Source organism: Salminus brasiliensis, chromosome 2 (genome assembly GCF_030463535.1).
Source record: "Salminus brasiliensis chromosome 2, fSalBra1.hap2, whole genome shotgun sequence".
NCBI lineage: Eukaryota > Metazoa > Chordata > Actinopteri > Characiformes > Bryconidae > Salminus > Salminus brasiliensis.
The window spans coordinates 49,066,638-49,083,634 of record NC_132879.1 but is presented as its reverse complement, the minus strand read 5'-3'; the positions used below and the strand labels follow the sequence as shown (position 1 = coordinate 49,083,634).

The 16,997-nt window shown below is 40.5% G+C and overlaps 1 protein-coding gene across 1 annotated transcript in view; it reads right to left on the bottom strand.

The window, feature by feature from the left end:
• Positions 1 to 16,997, bottom strand: part of LOC140549708 (uncharacterized) — a 91,715-nt gene that overhangs the window by 34,238 nt on the left and 40,480 nt on the right. The window contains 12 exon segments of the mRNA XM_072673457.1: positions 2,393 to 2,455; positions 3,020 to 3,115; positions 3,245 to 3,409; positions 3,496 to 3,543; positions 3,629 to 3,925; positions 4,644 to 4,709; positions 4,848 to 5,153; positions 5,304 to 5,633; positions 5,776 to 6,099; positions 6,230 to 6,544; positions 6,643 to 6,943; positions 11,679 to 11,992. Of these exon segments, the coding sequence (XP_072529558.1) occupies positions 2,393 to 2,455; positions 3,020 to 3,115; positions 3,245 to 3,409; positions 3,496 to 3,543; positions 3,629 to 3,925; positions 4,644 to 4,709; positions 4,848 to 5,153; positions 5,304 to 5,633; positions 5,776 to 6,099; positions 6,230 to 6,544; positions 6,643 to 6,943; positions 11,679 to 11,992 (2,625 nt within the window).

Sequence of the window (16,997 nt, the reverse complement as noted above, 5' to 3'; positions counted from 1 at the left end):
AGTGGGGTCCCTGTCCTCTTACACAGTTCAGCGTAGCGGGAGTCTTTTGGTGCACATGAGAAGAGTGCAGTAACACCGCTGTTAGTTTTATTTAGGATCTTCATCTACATTTTAAACTAAATAAAAACACACTCCTGTAGATCACACAAGATCCCCTACCTTACTGACAGTGCGCTCTTTAGTGTGTGTGAGTGTTCAGTGTGTGTGTGAGTGTTTAGTGTGTGTGAGTGTTTAGTGTGAGTGTTTAGTGTGTGAGTGTTTAGTGTGTGTGTGAGTGTTTAGTGTGTGTGAGTGTTTAGTGTATATGAGTTTTTAGTGTCTGTGAGTGTTTAGTGTGTGTGAGTGTTTAGTGTGTGTGTGAGTGTTTAGTGTGTGTGTGTGTTTAGTGTGTGTGAGTGTTTAGTGTGTGTGAGTGTTTAGTGTGTATGAGTTTTTAGTGTCTGTGAGTGTTTAGTGTGTGTGAGTGTTTAGTGTGTGTGTGTGTTTAGTGTGTGTGTGAGTGTTTAGTGTGTGTGAGTGTTTAGTGTGTATGAGTTTTTAGTGTCTGTGAGTGTTTAGTGTGTATGCGTTTTTAGTGTCTGTGAGTGTTTAGTGTGTGTGTGTGTTTAGTGTGTGTGAGTGTTTAGTGTGTGTGAGTGTTTAGTGTGTGTGTGAGTGTTCAGTGTGTGTGAGTGTTTAGTGTGTGTGAGTGTTCAGTGTGTGTGAGTGTTTAGTGTGTGTGAGTGTTTAGTGTGAGTGTTCAGTGTGTGTGAGTGTTTAGTGTGTGTGTTTAGTGTGTGTGAGTGTTTAGTGTGTGTGAGTGTTTAGTGTGTGTGTGAGTGTTCAGTGTGTGTGAGTGTTTAGTGTGTGTGAGTGTTCAGTGTGTGTGAGTGTTTAGTGTGTGTGAGTGTTTAGTGTGTGTGTGAGTGTTCAGTGTGTGTGAGTGTTTAGTGTGTGTGTGTGAGTGTCTGTGAGTGTTTAGTGTGTGTGTGAGTGTTCAGTGTGTGTGAGTGTTTAGTGTGTGTGTGTGAGTGTGTGTGAGTGTTTGGTGTGTTGAGACTGTAATGTTAAAAAGCTACAAATGAGTGATGAGACTTTCAGCGCGAGGCAGGTCGGTTAGAGCTGCTCTGGTTTCTGTGTAGATCTGCTCCGCGCTTCAATTCAAAACCTTGTATCTTAATTTCTTCACTTTTAACAAGAAGAAATTCTTATTTTGTAGAAAAATTAATAAAGCATTAGAATTGTGTTATTGTAAACAGAACCGGGTAAATGTACATTATCTGTAAATTAACAAACAACTGATATTTAGAGAATTATGACAATAATTACAAATTACATTTATTTATTATTTTAAAGAACAGATACAATACTTTCATTCACAATTTAAATTTCACAATTAAAATAATCACCTGTAATTAAACATGCAGCTAATTATATAAAGGTTTATGTCCATACTAATATTTATATTATTTGTAATTTAAAATGTCTGTAAGGAAACGCTGCCAAACAAAAACGGACAAAAACATAAAATGAAATATTCTGTTTTAATTTCAGTGGAAAAACTATAAATTGTGTCACACTGTAAAATATCTTAATTTTATGGAAAAGAAGAAAATAATTGTTCTTATTTTATTGTAAACAGAACTGTATTGTCATGCCTGCCCCTGTTCTGTTTATTTAAGTATTATGCCAATAATTACAAATGATATTAATTTGTTCTTTTTAAAAGAGACTATATTATTTATTCAGTACATTTCTGCATTCTTAAACTACATTTAGATGAATGTACATGTAAGGCAACTTGATTTTGATTTTGATTTAAACATTAATATAATAAATAAAAATGTTCCAAAAATCGACACATTTCAATTCACCACAGTGAAACTCGTGCATTTATGTATTTTACAGGTAAACTCAGACACATAAAAACTGCGTAAAACAATAGGAGGAACAGTGTGCTCTCTGTCCCCGTGAACGTAACGCAGGAGCGTTTCCCCTTCCTTACTGACACGTGCGCTCTTTAGTGTGATGAGACTGTAATGTTAAAGAAGTGCTGCAATGGATGATGAGACTTTTAGCGCGAGGCAGGTTGGTTTCTGTGTAAATCAGCCCCGCGCCTCAGTTCCAAACCGTGTATCTCAATTTCCTCACTTTTAACACGATCTGTCAGCTGTTCTTTACATTGTACATTGTAATTACACTGTCCAATTATAATAAAAATAAATAATAATGAACAATTCATCACAATTTGTCCCTTAATTGCCCAATTTGACTGCGTTTAACTGTAGATTTAATCAATAATATTAATTGTAGTAATTATTTAATAATCTAATTTCTTATTGGTCAACATAACACAAACAAACAAACACACACACACACACACACACACACACACAGAGATAGATCCCCTTACCTGATATAAACTCCTCATCCACGTCCTCATATCCTGAATGTTGTTCTTCAGAGAGGATCCGTCCTGTTGGAGAAGATCAGAACAGTCATGAAACCTGATCAGGAAGCAGATCCTCCCACAAGCCTCTGAGTGCTGAGATCAGTGTGAACTGAGCTGAATACTGGACTTCAGTCCGTAGATGAACTCAACAGACACAAGCTTTAAGCCTCACTGACTGTCAGTCACTTCTCGATTGCTCTGAGGTTATTCACTCACTCACTAACTGACTCACTAACTGACTCACTAACTGACTCACTTACTCACTAAATGACTCAGTAACTGACTCACTTACTGACTCACTAGTCACTCACTCACTCACTCACTGACTAGCAGTAGTGGTTCTAGCTTGGACTAGCTTGTTAAGTTTATGAACACACACACACACTCACTTTTTCTAATTCTAACCATCACACATTCATTCCCTCACAAACATCCCACCCCCTGCTTACACCAGTTACCCTTTGATACATCCCATCATATACACAAGCAAGCATGAACAAACACACACACACCTGCGGTTAGAATTTGGTATTCAGGTTAAACTGGTAATAGCTGAACAAATGTGATGTGTGCACACAGAACACTCACTCCGCTGAGTCGAGTAATTTCTGTTGGTGATGTATCTGGGGTCGATCTCCTCATAGATGTCCTCAGACAGAGTCTTCTGCCTCCTCTTAGAGAGCACTGTGAGAGAGACAGAGAGAAACATGGAGTCAGTTCAGTAGAAGAGAAGACTGATGACAGACTGAAGGACTGATGATGTTTAGAGAATGTACAGAAAGTGGATTGTAGATGATCTCTGAATCTCCCTACCTCTCCTGAATACTCTGTTCTGGTTAAACAGCACAACCAGAAGCACTAAGGCCAGGAAGAGCACCGTTCCCAGAACCAGGAGAGACACTGGATAGATGTAGGGAACTGCTGGTGGAGGAGTTTGTGGAGTAGGGGTTGTTCTCCTTACTGTGAGACAAATTGGAAATAAAAACACAGAACTGAAACTGTGTAGATCTGAACAATCTTTTCACAAACATTTAGAAAAATGACCTAAGAGGTGAAAAGGGTACCGGTGGTGGTGGAGGTGGTGGTTGTTGTAGTCGTAGGCACAGATCTGTCTGTAAAAACAGAATAATTATGATCTGTTGATTTTAATATGATTTAGTAAAAGTGTTTATATTGGAGTCAGACGGCTCCTCTGACCTGCACAGGTGACTCCAGCATTGTGGGAGCAGTCAGTGTCTTCCTTCAGGGAATGAGAACAGTCCCACAGGTGAATCTCATTCCCTTTACACTTCACTCTGCTCATCCAGATAGTCTTTCCACCAGGATGCTGATCTGCACTCAGCGCAGGACCACAGCCTAGCTGCCTGCAGACCACCTGAGCGTCCTTCATGTCCCAACAAGTACCACAGACAGACCCCCATTCAGCATTATGAAACACCTGTAGCATCCCAGAGCAGCTTCCCTCTCCTCCTGTAAGCTTGATAGGCAGGTGCTCTACATCACACATAAGGATCAGAATTCTTAACAACTGAACTGAAATACATTAGATTATATTTCCAGTACAGTCTGTCCTACCTCTAATAACTACCCTTCAATATTCTTACATAAATATTATAAATTATTGAGGAAGTCAGGCTGATATTTGTAACATAACTAATACTCTGATACTGAACACTGAACTCTGATACTTCTTTTGTGGATTTTACTCCAATTTTCTCCCCAGTTTAGTCATTTCCAGTCACCAGCCAGTAATTAGAACACACCCATCACACGATGCTACAAGTGCTGGAAGGGTGAAGGCCAGCATGTTCACATAAACCTTCATTGCATAATTTCTGAACTGACACACTAACACAACACTGGAGAGAGGAACCTTCTTGAAGGGAAGCACTAATGGCCAGTTCTCTTACATCAGCCAACAGAGAGAGGATGGTTATAGCATCACCAGGGGTCGAAGCAGCAATGTCCTGATGATAGACCCAACACTTAGACTGCTGCCCATGATTCAGTTTGACTCACGGTACTGGGTGCACAATTCAGTACACTCATGAAAACTTTGAACATAATTCGAATCAAGAGAAATGAGAGCAGTGTCTTCATGTTGTTGCATAATCTAGTACTGATGCTAAAGCTGTGAGGGGGGAAAGTGTGAAATCACGAATCTGCAGATATTGTTTTCTCTTAAAGAGATGAATGAAATGAGGAGTCTTACTTGAGCATGGTTTCTGGTACCGAGATGAAGAGCATGTCTGCTGAGTCTGTGACTGGCTTTGGGATGCTGTGAATGCAAAATCCAAACTCTTTAATCACTGTCTAAAATCAGACTGATTATTCTGTGCTGATTGAAAACGTTTTACTTGTGTTGATACATTAAACCATATATACAATAAAGAACATATAGAGAGGAACTGCTTACTTGCGCAGGTAATCTGAGCCACCTCATTGGTTTTATCACATGTGTTCTGTCCCCAGGGGGAAGATGGACAGTGCCACAGAGTGGAGTCAGGTTTCCTACATTTCACATCATCCAGCCAGTTAGGAGCTGATTCCACTCTTGCTTTGGTCAAGGAGTCACTGCCAGTTCTTCCACAGTTCAGCTCCTGACAGATCAAATTTACTGTTTCTTTATCCATCCCATTTATACACACATTCCCCCAGGTTCCATTGTAGAACACCTCCAGATTCCCCTCACAGCCCTCAGTGAGTCTGATCTCTTTAAACTCTGGTGGGAGAAGAAAGCCTGTTGTGAATTCTTTTGGAAATACTTGGATCATCAGGTTGAAATATGCTGTACTTTTGTTTCGGTGTTAATCACTATCAGCATCAACTGTAACACAATGTTTAAAGAATAACAGCAGTCAGCAGGTTTCACCTGAGCACACGACTCCTACATCATCCTTGTGTCCACATTCTCCCTCTCCACACAGCTCATATGTGCAGTTCCACAGAGACGTCTCATTCCCCTCACACTCCACCTCATTTAGCCAAATGAGTCCAGTTGCAGCTCCAAACCGGGCTGGTACCAGAGTACTGAGAGCCACACCACACTGTAGCTGTCTGCAGACCACCTGTGCATCCTTAATATCCCACAAGTCATGACTCACTGTCCCCCATGAGCCATTGTGGAAAACCTCCAGCCTTCCTGCACAGTCTCCCCCAGAACCAACCAGTCTGATGGAGCTGTGGACACGACTAAACCTACCTAAACATGTGCGCACACACACACACACATCGTCTTCACACAGCAAAATAATTGTTTTATCGATGCTAAAATCATAATTTGTCCAAATGACATCAGTCCCCTGAGAATGTTAAAATACTTTTAATACTTGGGTAACTCTCACCATAGCAGGTGATGTACAGCTGTTTTCTGGAGCTGCAGTTGACTTCTTGTGCACTGCTGCAGTTCCCCAGATGAGCTTCACTCCCAGAACAGTTGAAACCCGTCACACACATGTAGCTGTGTTCAGAATTGGATGGAGAGGAGCTGGAGATGCTGAGTACAGAACCACAGCCCAGCTGTCTGCAGACCACAGATGCCTCAGACTCACTCCGGGAGTCCATCAGAACTCTCCTCCAGGCCTGCCTGAAGTACACCTCCACCTCCCCCTCACACTCCATTCCTCCAGACAACCGCACTTGCCCCTCATGCAATGCCAGAGAAGAACCTGAAGAGGAAAATCATCACTTATCTTAAAGCTTTTCTGCTTGTTTGAGGTGATCATTGTCTCACAGTAGAACAGTGTTCATTAACACAGAGTTTTACTCCAAGACACAGTGAACCATTTCAGATCTCACCATTGCAGATGACTCCAACATCCTGTTTATGAGAGCATGCAGTTCGACTCCATGATGAAATGGGACATTTTGACAGGTGTGTTTCGTTCCCCTGACAATCAAACACATCAGCCCAGATCCGGCCACTCCCCTCCCCAAACCAGTCTGACCCCAACACAGCCACAGCATTCCCACACTTCAGCTGACCACAGAGGACACTGGCAGCTCTCATATCCCAGCTTACATCACACACTGTACCCCACTCACTGACGTACTGGAGCTCCACTCGACCAGAACAGGAGTCTGAGCCATCCATCAAGCGAGCCTGAGTGTGACCTGATTGAACATCAAATAACAGGAATGAGCAGAGACTGGGTGATTGTGGTAATAAAATGTGGCAACGTTCACCAAAGTTTTAAATATTCATACTGTACCAGCACACACCAGTCCCACATCACTGTCATGAGAGCAGCTGTGTTTGAGTGAAGATGATGTTGGACAGAGAGTAATGTCAGATTCCTCCCCTCTACACTGAAGCTCCTCTGACCACACCTGACCCTCCCCTCTGCCAAAAGCAGCTGCTCCCAGCATCTCCACAGGAAGCCCACAGCCCAGCTCTCGACACACAACCTCTGCATCCTGCTGGTCAAAGCCAACATTACACACCGTTCCCCAGGTCTTCACATACACCTCTACTCTCCCAGAGCACAGATGAGGACCATCGGTAAGTCTGGACTTCCTGTGACCTGTGTGTAGTTAAATCACATCCTCTTTTTTTGTTGCAGAAACAAAATGTATTTTCAACAATATGAATATTATGAAGCTGTGTGTAAGATGGTCGCCTTGTGGTCAGTAGGTGGTTACTCTAACTAAATAAGCAGTCCTGAATATTATCTAATCTAGATATGCTCCTGATCCTGACTCCTGAAGTGAATGCAGACCTAAACAGCAGCAGCATGTTAAAGACATTTCCTCACACAGTGACCACAGTTCTCTGAGTGAGGTGATTTCCTTCACAGAGTTAAAAGTAAAGAGTGATTCCATATTTACACAGATTCTCGAGATGCTCTCAGACACCAAGTCTGTAACTCTGGCAGAGTTAGCTTTGGTATATTTGATTATTTGGCATATTTACTCTTTTACTTCATACCACAAGCTCTGAACAACAGCTGCAGCCACAGTCTAGCCTGCAGCCGGGGAAGACTGAAATTCTCAGTCTCTGCAGTTTTTGACACTACAGGCTGTTCTGTTTGCAGGATCCTTCAAATACATTCCCAAATGTGTGTTCATGTTTTTTTAGTAATGCTTGTTTGATATTTGTGGTAAAGTCTTTGTTGGGAATATTAATATTGGAAAATGAATCATTAATCGCGTTTACATTGATTATATTATATTAATTAATCATGTAATACATGTATTAGGAATGTTCTTGGTGACATTTTGTGCTGCAAGCTTTTTGGTCCTCTATATCTAAGAACATTCAATGGGAAAACTGGAAAATAATAAAAAGGAAAACAAAGTATCATTTAACGACTCCATAGAATTTATCTGGTAAACCTCTTTTAGAAAGATTTCATTTGGAGATAAAAGAGATGTATTTCTAAAGGTAAAAGACTATTATTTTCTTGTTTTATCACTATTTACTGTATTTACTGTATTTCCTCAAGACTGTAGTGGATACATGTGCACAGATGTGCAACTTCACAGGTAAAAAAGCTTAGAAGTATTGTGGGAATTCATATTTTATCAGAACGATTACAACAAAGAATGTGGATGCATGCAGGTGAAGTAGCTGATCAACACCTTTTCTTAATAAGCTTAATAAGCTTTTCTCAGGGGAAGATTATTATCAGCTCACTTCTTTTTACTGTAATACTGTACAGAGATTCTGTCATGAATTCCTGTTTCAGAACCGCTGATGTAAAAGAGGTCTATATGATCTCAAGTCAAGTCAAGTCAAGTCAAGTGGGTTTTATTGTCATTTCAACTACATACAGAGTACACAGTGAAACGAAACAATGTTCCTCCAGGACCATGGTGCAACATAGACAGTGCATACAGAACACAAGTGCAACACAAACAAGTGCGGACAGACAACACAACACAGTACAGACAGAGAATAATAAATAATTGGCGGCAGTGTCCATAATATGCAGTGTGTAATAAATATTGAGTCCACTGAGGTAGTAAAGTTATTAGTGCAAATGCTTTGTGCAAAAAAAGCTTCCCATTTTATCTGGGGTAAAAAGTTAGAGAGAGAGAGAGAGAGAGAGAGAGAGAGAGAGAGAGAGAGAGAGAGAGAGTGCATGTAACAGAAAAGACATCAGTTCAGAAGTTGAGTTGAGTTGAGAAGTCTGATGGCTTGGAGGAAAAAGCTATTGCAGAGTCTGGTCGTGTTGGACCGGATGCTGCGGTACCTTCTTCCTGATGGCAGGAGGGAGAACAGTCTGTGTGAAGGGTGGGTGGAGTCATCCACAATGCTGGTTGCTTTGTGGATGCAGCGGGCAGTGTAAATGTCCATGACAGAGGGGAGAGAGACTCCGATGATCCTCTCAGCTGTCCTCACAATACGTTGGAGGGTCTTGCGGTCAGAGGCTGTGCAGGTCCCAAACCAGGCAGTGATGCAGCTGCTCAGGATGCTCTCTATGGTCCCGCTATAGAAGAGGGTGAGGATGGGTGGAGGGAAACGGGCCTTTCTCAGCTTCCGGAGGAAGTAGAGACGCTGCTGGGCTTTCTTGCCTGTAGAGCTGGTGTTCAGGGACCAGGTGAGGTTCTCCGCTAAGTAGACACCAAGGAACTTGGTGCTCTTAACGATCTCCTCAGAGGAGCCGTTGATGTTGAGCGGAGAGTGGCCGTGTCTTGTTTTCCTGAAGTCAACAACCATTTCCTTGGTCTTGTCCACATTCCAGTGAAGGTTGTTGACTGTACACCAGTCTGTCAGCTGCTGCACCTCCGCTCTGTATGCTGACTGTATGATGAGACCCAGCACAGTTGTGTCATCTGCAAACTTTATGATGCTGTTAGAACTGTGTTTCACAACACAGTCATGAGTCAGCAGGGTGAACAGCAGAGGACTCAGTACACTGCCCTGGGGTGCCCCAGTGTTCATTGTGATGGTGCTGGAGGTGCTGTCCCCGAACTGGACTAACTGGGGCCTCCACGTCAGGAAGTCCAGGATCCAGTTGCAGAGGGGGGTGTTGAGGCCCAGCAAGCTTAACTTCCTGGTGAGATTCTGTGGGATGATGGTGTTGAATGCTGAACTGAAGTCTATGAACAGCATTCTGACATATGTGTCCTTCTTCTCCAGGTGGGTAAGGGAGAGATGAAGGGTGGTGGTGATGGCATTGTCCGTGGAGCGGTTTGGACGATATGCAAATTGCAGGGGGTCCAATGAAGAGGGCAGTGGGGTCTTCCTCATGACTAGCCTCTCGAAGCACTTCATAATAGTTGCTAGGTGGTTGATATGCCATTCACATTGGTTGCCAAGGGATTGCTGTGGTGTCACACATGGCTGCTAGGCTTCTACTAGGTCTTTACTTTGATATCCCACATGGTTGCTCACACGATTCCATCAGAGCGTAAGAAACTGTGTTTCACAGAGACTCAGAATCTCCTTCAGCTCTGCATGTTTGGAGCTGCTGCTGCTGCTGTTTTATTCAGAAAGCAGTCCTGAGCTGTAGAACTGATCACAGAGCTGAACCCTGTGTATGTATGACAGTCAGGCTTGGAGAAAACTGATCGAGATAAGCAGCTGATCTACTCCTGAAGTGACTGAAGTGACCTGAACAGCAGCAGAATGTTAACGACTCGACCTTACAGTGACCACACCTCTATGACTGAAGTGATTTGCTTTGCAGTGAAACTCAGATGCCAGTGCTTTCACTCTTACAGACTAGAATTAGCTTTGGTTTAATGACAAATTTAGACTTTTATTTTATACCATGATGTTTAAACAACGCCCCACAGTCTAGCCCACAGTGGATGAGAAAGGGTGAAATTCTGAGCTGTTATGCCACTAAAGACTTGCTAGATCCTTTCAATACATTCCTTAATGTGTTTTGCAGCTTTTTAGGAATGTTTGTCTAAACGTGTTTGATAATTATAGCAAGATCTATATTGTAAATATTAATATGGTAAATAATTAAGGGTAATTAATTCATTAGGAACGTTCCTTGCAGTTTGGCATTTCTATCTGCAAACTTTTTGGTTTATATATTGGAGAATATTCAATGTAAAAACTAAACAAAAAATATATTCATAATGTAAAATTATATAATACTATAACATTGTATATAATAATATAAAAAGAAGTATAATTCTACATAGATACTTGTCAGCTCCTCTGTATAGCGCCCTCTCCCGGGGCGATTCCGAGCCCCCGCCCACAGGCCCATATAAGGACTTCCTCCTCGCTTGGTTCCTGTTTGGTTCGTTGTATTGCTTCAGTGACTCGTTTCGTGTTCATGCGGTTCACCTGAGGCTGGGGTACTTAAGGAGCTTCGACGCTGAGCTCCTTGCCGAGAATTGCAAGTTTGGGATCTTGAGGTAGCGAGAGGTTCCTGATTCGGCTCCTGATTCGGCTCGCGGTGCGTTTAGGACAGCTTCGGCTCTTCGTCCACGTTCGCGAGCAGACCACCTGGCCGAGCGCTCGCGCTCTCTACCAAGATAGACCCCCTCTAGACTCTTGCCAAGTAGCTGGTCCCCCAAGTAACCCCCCGGTCTCAGGTCTGTTTGATTTCGCCCTTTGGTTTGTCTCGTTTGTGTTGTGTTCAGGGTTGTGCCGGTAGCTGCGGCTTCATTTGCTTTGTTTTGGCTCTTTGTGTGTTTGAGTGTTAATAAATGACCTGCATTGGACCCATCTCTGCCCGTGTTCATCCCTCTGTGTCTGGCCTAACCCGCAGGACAATACTACATAGAACTCCTCTGCTAAAGCATGTGTTGGAGGGTTTATCAATATTAGACTTTAAGACTTAAGTTTGTTTTTGGTTCGAGATCATTATTAATGTTTTATTGCTGGATTTACTGTTTTTACAGTATCTATTGTTTCTACTGTATTTGATGTATTTTCTGAACAGTGTTATGGATACATGTGTAACTTTTTACTGGTTAAAAGTTGGAAGTATTGTGAGGATTAATATTTTTACAATAAATTCTGTGTTTAAATATGGAACATGGACACATGCAGGGGAAGTAACTGAACTACCTCTTCTTTCACTCTTTCTGACTAATGTTCATCCTCAGATTCAGGAGAGGATCCTGTGTTGAGCAGTGAGGGAACTGCACTGTGTTGTGAGGAGTGTTAGTCAGTCTGCTGCTTAATTGAAAACTAGTGGTGTTTATATATTATTGGCTCAAAGTAGAAACATATTCAGCACTAATTTACACTCAAACCATTAATTTAAATGAATCTGGTGTGAAGATCCTGGTAAAATGTAAACACAGTTATTCAGGATGGTATGACTGAGTGCACTTTACCTGAACAGATGACTCCAGCATCGTCATCATGATCACAGTAATGTTCACCCCATCCATCTGATCCACAGTTCTTCAGTGTAGATTCTGATCCTCTACAGCGCACATTATTCATCCAGATTTGTCCTGATCCTGGTCCAAAGTGACCATACTGTGGGGCATCTACAGCCTCCCCACAGCCCAGCTCTCTACACACCACTCCAGCATCACTCATATCCCAATTATAACCACACACTGTTCCCCACTGATCATCATGAAACACCTCCACTCTTCCAGCACAGCGACTGCCACCATTCACCAACCTCACACTGCCTAAACAACAGAGAGGTGAGGATGCAGTAAATTCAGTATAGTGTAGAAACAGCATTTGATCAACAGATAAAACACCAACAACTTTCATCCTCTCAAGTGTTACAGCAACCAGTCACACACAGCCAAACCTCCAGTGAGTGATTCTGGGTCCTGAGATTGTCTGGATTGTGTGGAGACTGGACAGAAATGACACCAAAATGATGGAGTAGATTAGAGGAATGTCAGATTTCACTGTATGACCTGTTCCTCGGTCAGCCGATAGATTAGAAAAGGAGAAGATTACTGGACAGTGTGTCTTTACTGGATGCTTTACTGGATGACATCACAGCAGAAACATGAAGTGTGTATGTGCGGGGGGGTGTTCAATTATATTCTCCCACTTTTAGAACAAGACAGTGTATCAGTATTAGTATCTGATCAGACAGACAGGAGGGATCAGAGCAGTGAGCAGTTGGAAGATCTTTTTCCCCACATTAGTTACTAATTTTAATATTGTAGTATTGAGCTTATTGTCTTTTTTAGGTCACTGGAAAGTTACGACACTAAGCAGAGCTTCGTTTACTTTAACACAATCTCTGTCTTTCAGTTCATTTAGCAGGATGATGTGTGTATAGTGTTGATGTAATTATATATATATATATATATATATATATATATATATATATATATATTTAATAGGGAGGTATGAGTAAGTACTGGAGAGAGACACGACTGTAGTATGACTTTACTGTAAAGATAAATGAGGAACATTTTCAGGAGGGTCTGTCAGACTGAAGTTATTCTACAGAATTTCGAGTCTTGATTTAATAAGAATTTCCTGCTGATGACGTTCACTGTGTTTACTAATGGATTTATTTCAATTTGATTTAAAAAAACAAACATCTTAGGTTAGGTGTGATCTTGTGAAGATGAAATATTCAGCTGTTCTGGTCAGTATAAACCGGACTTTAAACATTAAAATTGGAATTTAATCGTCGCTTGAGAAAAAACTGATACTAACTTTACTGAGCTGTAAAGAAAGGGAGAGCTGCTGATACAGCGCAATGTGCGACTGACATTCACTGACACAGTGAAACACACACCAGTAAACACCATCTTTTTGTATTTTATTTTTAGAGATATATTTTATTATATTTACTAAAAACTACAATAAAACACTAAAAATCTATACTTTTTAAATCTTTTTGATTATTTGATGGTGAGAGTTCACTTACCAGCTGTGGAGAGTGTGATCGTGGAGGACAAAAGAATGAGGAGCACACAGCTGTCCATCTCCCTCTGACCTGCACACACTCCGTTCAACTCAGCAGCAGAACAAGCTTCACCTCCACTCCCCCAGAGAGACTGAAGAGAGAGCGAGAGAGAGAGAGAGCGAGTGAGAGAGAGACCCCACAGCCGCCAATCACACTCACTATGACCTTATTAGAAAGAGGAGAGGAAACCATCAAACATTTTCAGTGACAAATCAGAGGAGGCATTTTTTTCTTTCTCCATCTTTATCAAAAGAGCGTCAGCGCTGATCAACACAACTCCACCTCCCTCTCTAGAGGAGTGTGTGTGTGTGTGTGTGTGAGAGAGAGAGAGAAGAGGAAACCCACCAACATACAGGAGACTGACTTCAGAGAGAGGAAACACTCCAGTGTAATACAGCTTTAATGCTGCACCTGCAGAGAGCTGATCCATACACTGATAAAGCCCCTCCCAGCACTCTCTCTCTCACACACACACACACACAAACACACTGTTAGGACAAATGTGAACAGAAATACTTGTTTATCACTCTTTAAACTTCACAGCAAATTAAACTGAGTCTAATACAGTTTGTTTGATTCGGCTGAATCGAGGCAGGTGAGATTTTCTTCATTAGATTGTTATGCAGAGCTCTGTGTAAGAAACCCATGATTAATAAAGGAATACAACAAATAACACTAATAATTTAATTAAATAAGTATAACAATAATAATAATAATAATAATAATCATTATATTTTAATGATAATATTATTATGCTAATATTTTTTAGTCTTTATTTCTGCTGTACAGAAGCATTATGCATCAGTTGCTGCAGTTCTCTTTATTCTCCACTAGATGGCAGCAGAGCATTTCTAATGTCTATATTCAGGCCTGTGAAGCCCCTCTGTCTCTTTACTGACCTGCTGAAGTTACTGATGGTCTTCCAACATCTCTCCTGTGATCTCTCAGATATACAGAGCTGTATTGGAGCACATTCCTCCTCCTGTGGCTTTCAGGACATAATGAATTGGTCTTAGAATGGATTCTACATGATGTTGGATCAGTAGTGTGGGAATGACTGCAGGTGGCTCTAAGCACCGCTGACCACATGTAATCATATAGATACAGTAAGTGCTATGAACCTGCTGCTTGTGTCTGTCTGCACTGCAGTGTTGAGCTCAGATGTGATGTGTCTGGATGTGATCTGTGTCTGTTTGCACAACTTTGACCTTTGACCTTTCTGATCTACATGCTGTTTCTGTCCACCAGGTTGCCAGTTACTGGTAGTTTTTTCACTTTTCACTCTATTCTTAATGACAGATTGATGTAGCTGTGTGTGTAAAGCCCAGGACAGAGGTTCTGGAGATGCTAGAACCAGCATGCAGAGACAAATATCACACCAGGTTTATAGTCACTGATCTGACACATTTTTGTCCATTCTAACTCAACTGAGAATGAACTTGTGCTTGTTATGGTATTAATAAACTGTCAATAAACTGGATGCTTGGTTTGAAATTACTCAAAACATTTAATAACTCATGTAGTCATTATAATGCAGCAGTGCATCTGTACTGTGGCCTAGACGTCACTCCTCAGGTGAAAGGCCTTAGGACTAATAAAGCATCTATAAATGTGAGTAAGTGGAAATTTGTGATGGATACATTAGAATTGTACATTTATTAATTAAATATGAGTCATATTGGAAATAGTGGACCAAACTACTACTACTACTACTACTACTAATAATAATAATAATAATAATAATAATAATAACAATAATAATTGTAATAATAATAACGGGACAGTTATGAAATGTAAAACATCTATACACAGTTGTGGTTTGAAGTTCACACACACTCATCATGGACACAAGTGTCATGGCAACACTGGGCCTTCAGCCTTTTTGGGGGGTGAATTCATTTGTAGTTACACTTCCTGACTGTAGGGGGAGCTCAGAATAAAATTGTTCAAACTCATTTATGTGGACCTGAGTGCATCTCAAACAGTTTTGTGAAAAAATTATTTTCATTTATAATTAGAATAAATAAATAAATTGCCTTTTATTTGTAAATAATTGTGCTTCATAAATACATAATATTTAATTATTTAATAATCATTTATTTATAATTTATTTGATATTCATTACATGTAAAGTGACATATTTCAGGACTATTTCTGTTGTACTGTAGATCAGTGTGGCTCAGAGTGTGTTTAAGAAGTACACACAGTGTCATTTATATAAAACACTGCTTTTAACACAATTATTTCACTGATCATTTGTTTCTCTTATTAGTAAAAATGATTTCCTATGTTCTTTTCTTACAGCGAAGCCAAAAGCAACACACACACTCAGAGTTGGGTGACATATGTAGGGATTATTTTAGCGCCCTTTATTTTTCATACACAGTTATTGACTGAAACACACTGTAGTTGGTATTTTGGCCCATTCCTGCATGCAGATCTCCTCTAGAGCAGTGATGTTTTGGGGCTGTCGGCGAGCAAAACAGACTTTCAACTCCCTCCACACATTTTCTATGGGGTTGAGGTCTGGAGACTGGCTAGGCCACTCCGGGACCTTGAAATGCTTCTTACATGCTTCACAGTAGGTATGGTGTTCTTGGGATGCAACTCAGCTTGTGATTGCCTGTATTTTTTACTCATTTTGTCTCTCATAGTTGAAGTGTACCTATGATAAAATTACAGACCTCTCTCATCTTTCTAAGTAGGAGAACTTGGACACACTTGACTAAATACTTTTTTGCCCCACTGTAATGGTGGTGTATTTTTATATACTGTTTACCCTGTTTACTATGGTGCTGTGTGGTTTGGGACACAGCCCTAGTCTCAGTCTCTGACGCTGTGTTCACTCTGTGTCTAAAAACTTTGAATGATATCTGGTTATTATTAACTATATCTCATCACTACATTAGTTCAGTTATTTTCCTTCAACTTTTCTAATCCTCATTACTGAAAGAACTCATGTTCATTATTAATCCACAAAGCAGAATATTTTTAATTCATAATATGAGCTATGTTTGTTTATTTATTTGTACTGTAATTTATTTGTTTATTTATTTGTACTGTAATTTATTTGTTTGTTTATTTATTTGCACTGTAATTTATTTGTTTATTTATTTGTACTGTAATTTATTTGTTTATTTATTTGTACTGTAATTTATTTGTTTGTTTATTTATTTGTACTGTAATTTATTTGTTTATTTATTTGTACTGTAATTTATTTGTTTGTTTATTTATTTGTACTGTAAGTTTTCAAACTCATCTCAGGATCTGTTCAGTATTGATATTGATATCTCAGCTCAGCTTCCTCAGTGTGAGCATCGTTTCCATCTATTTCTGAGATCAGGGTGAAAATGTCATTTAGCAAAGCTGTGACTGTTGCTACATGGGCTGTCCCGCACTGTTCAAGCAGCTGCATGAGGTTTTTCAGTGGACTAATCTACCCCTCCTTCCCTAGTTATATATATAAAAAAATTAAAAATTAATATTCTGTTTTTTTTTTTTTAAATAATTCTATACACAATTTTTCTCTTTAAATGAAGAAACCAGCTGTTATTTTAAGTTTTACGCCAGTATTTTTCAGCTTTCTGTCAGCCCATCTAAGACCAATTCACCAATTCAAGGTCCACAGGCTCCTTGGGACTTTTCAGTCGATGTTGGGTTGGTTTCAGTGTTCATGTACTTTCTGTTCCTCCGTTGTTTTTCTCACTAAGGACTTTTATGTTGACAGCGGTCGCAGTAAGACGCCATGTTTT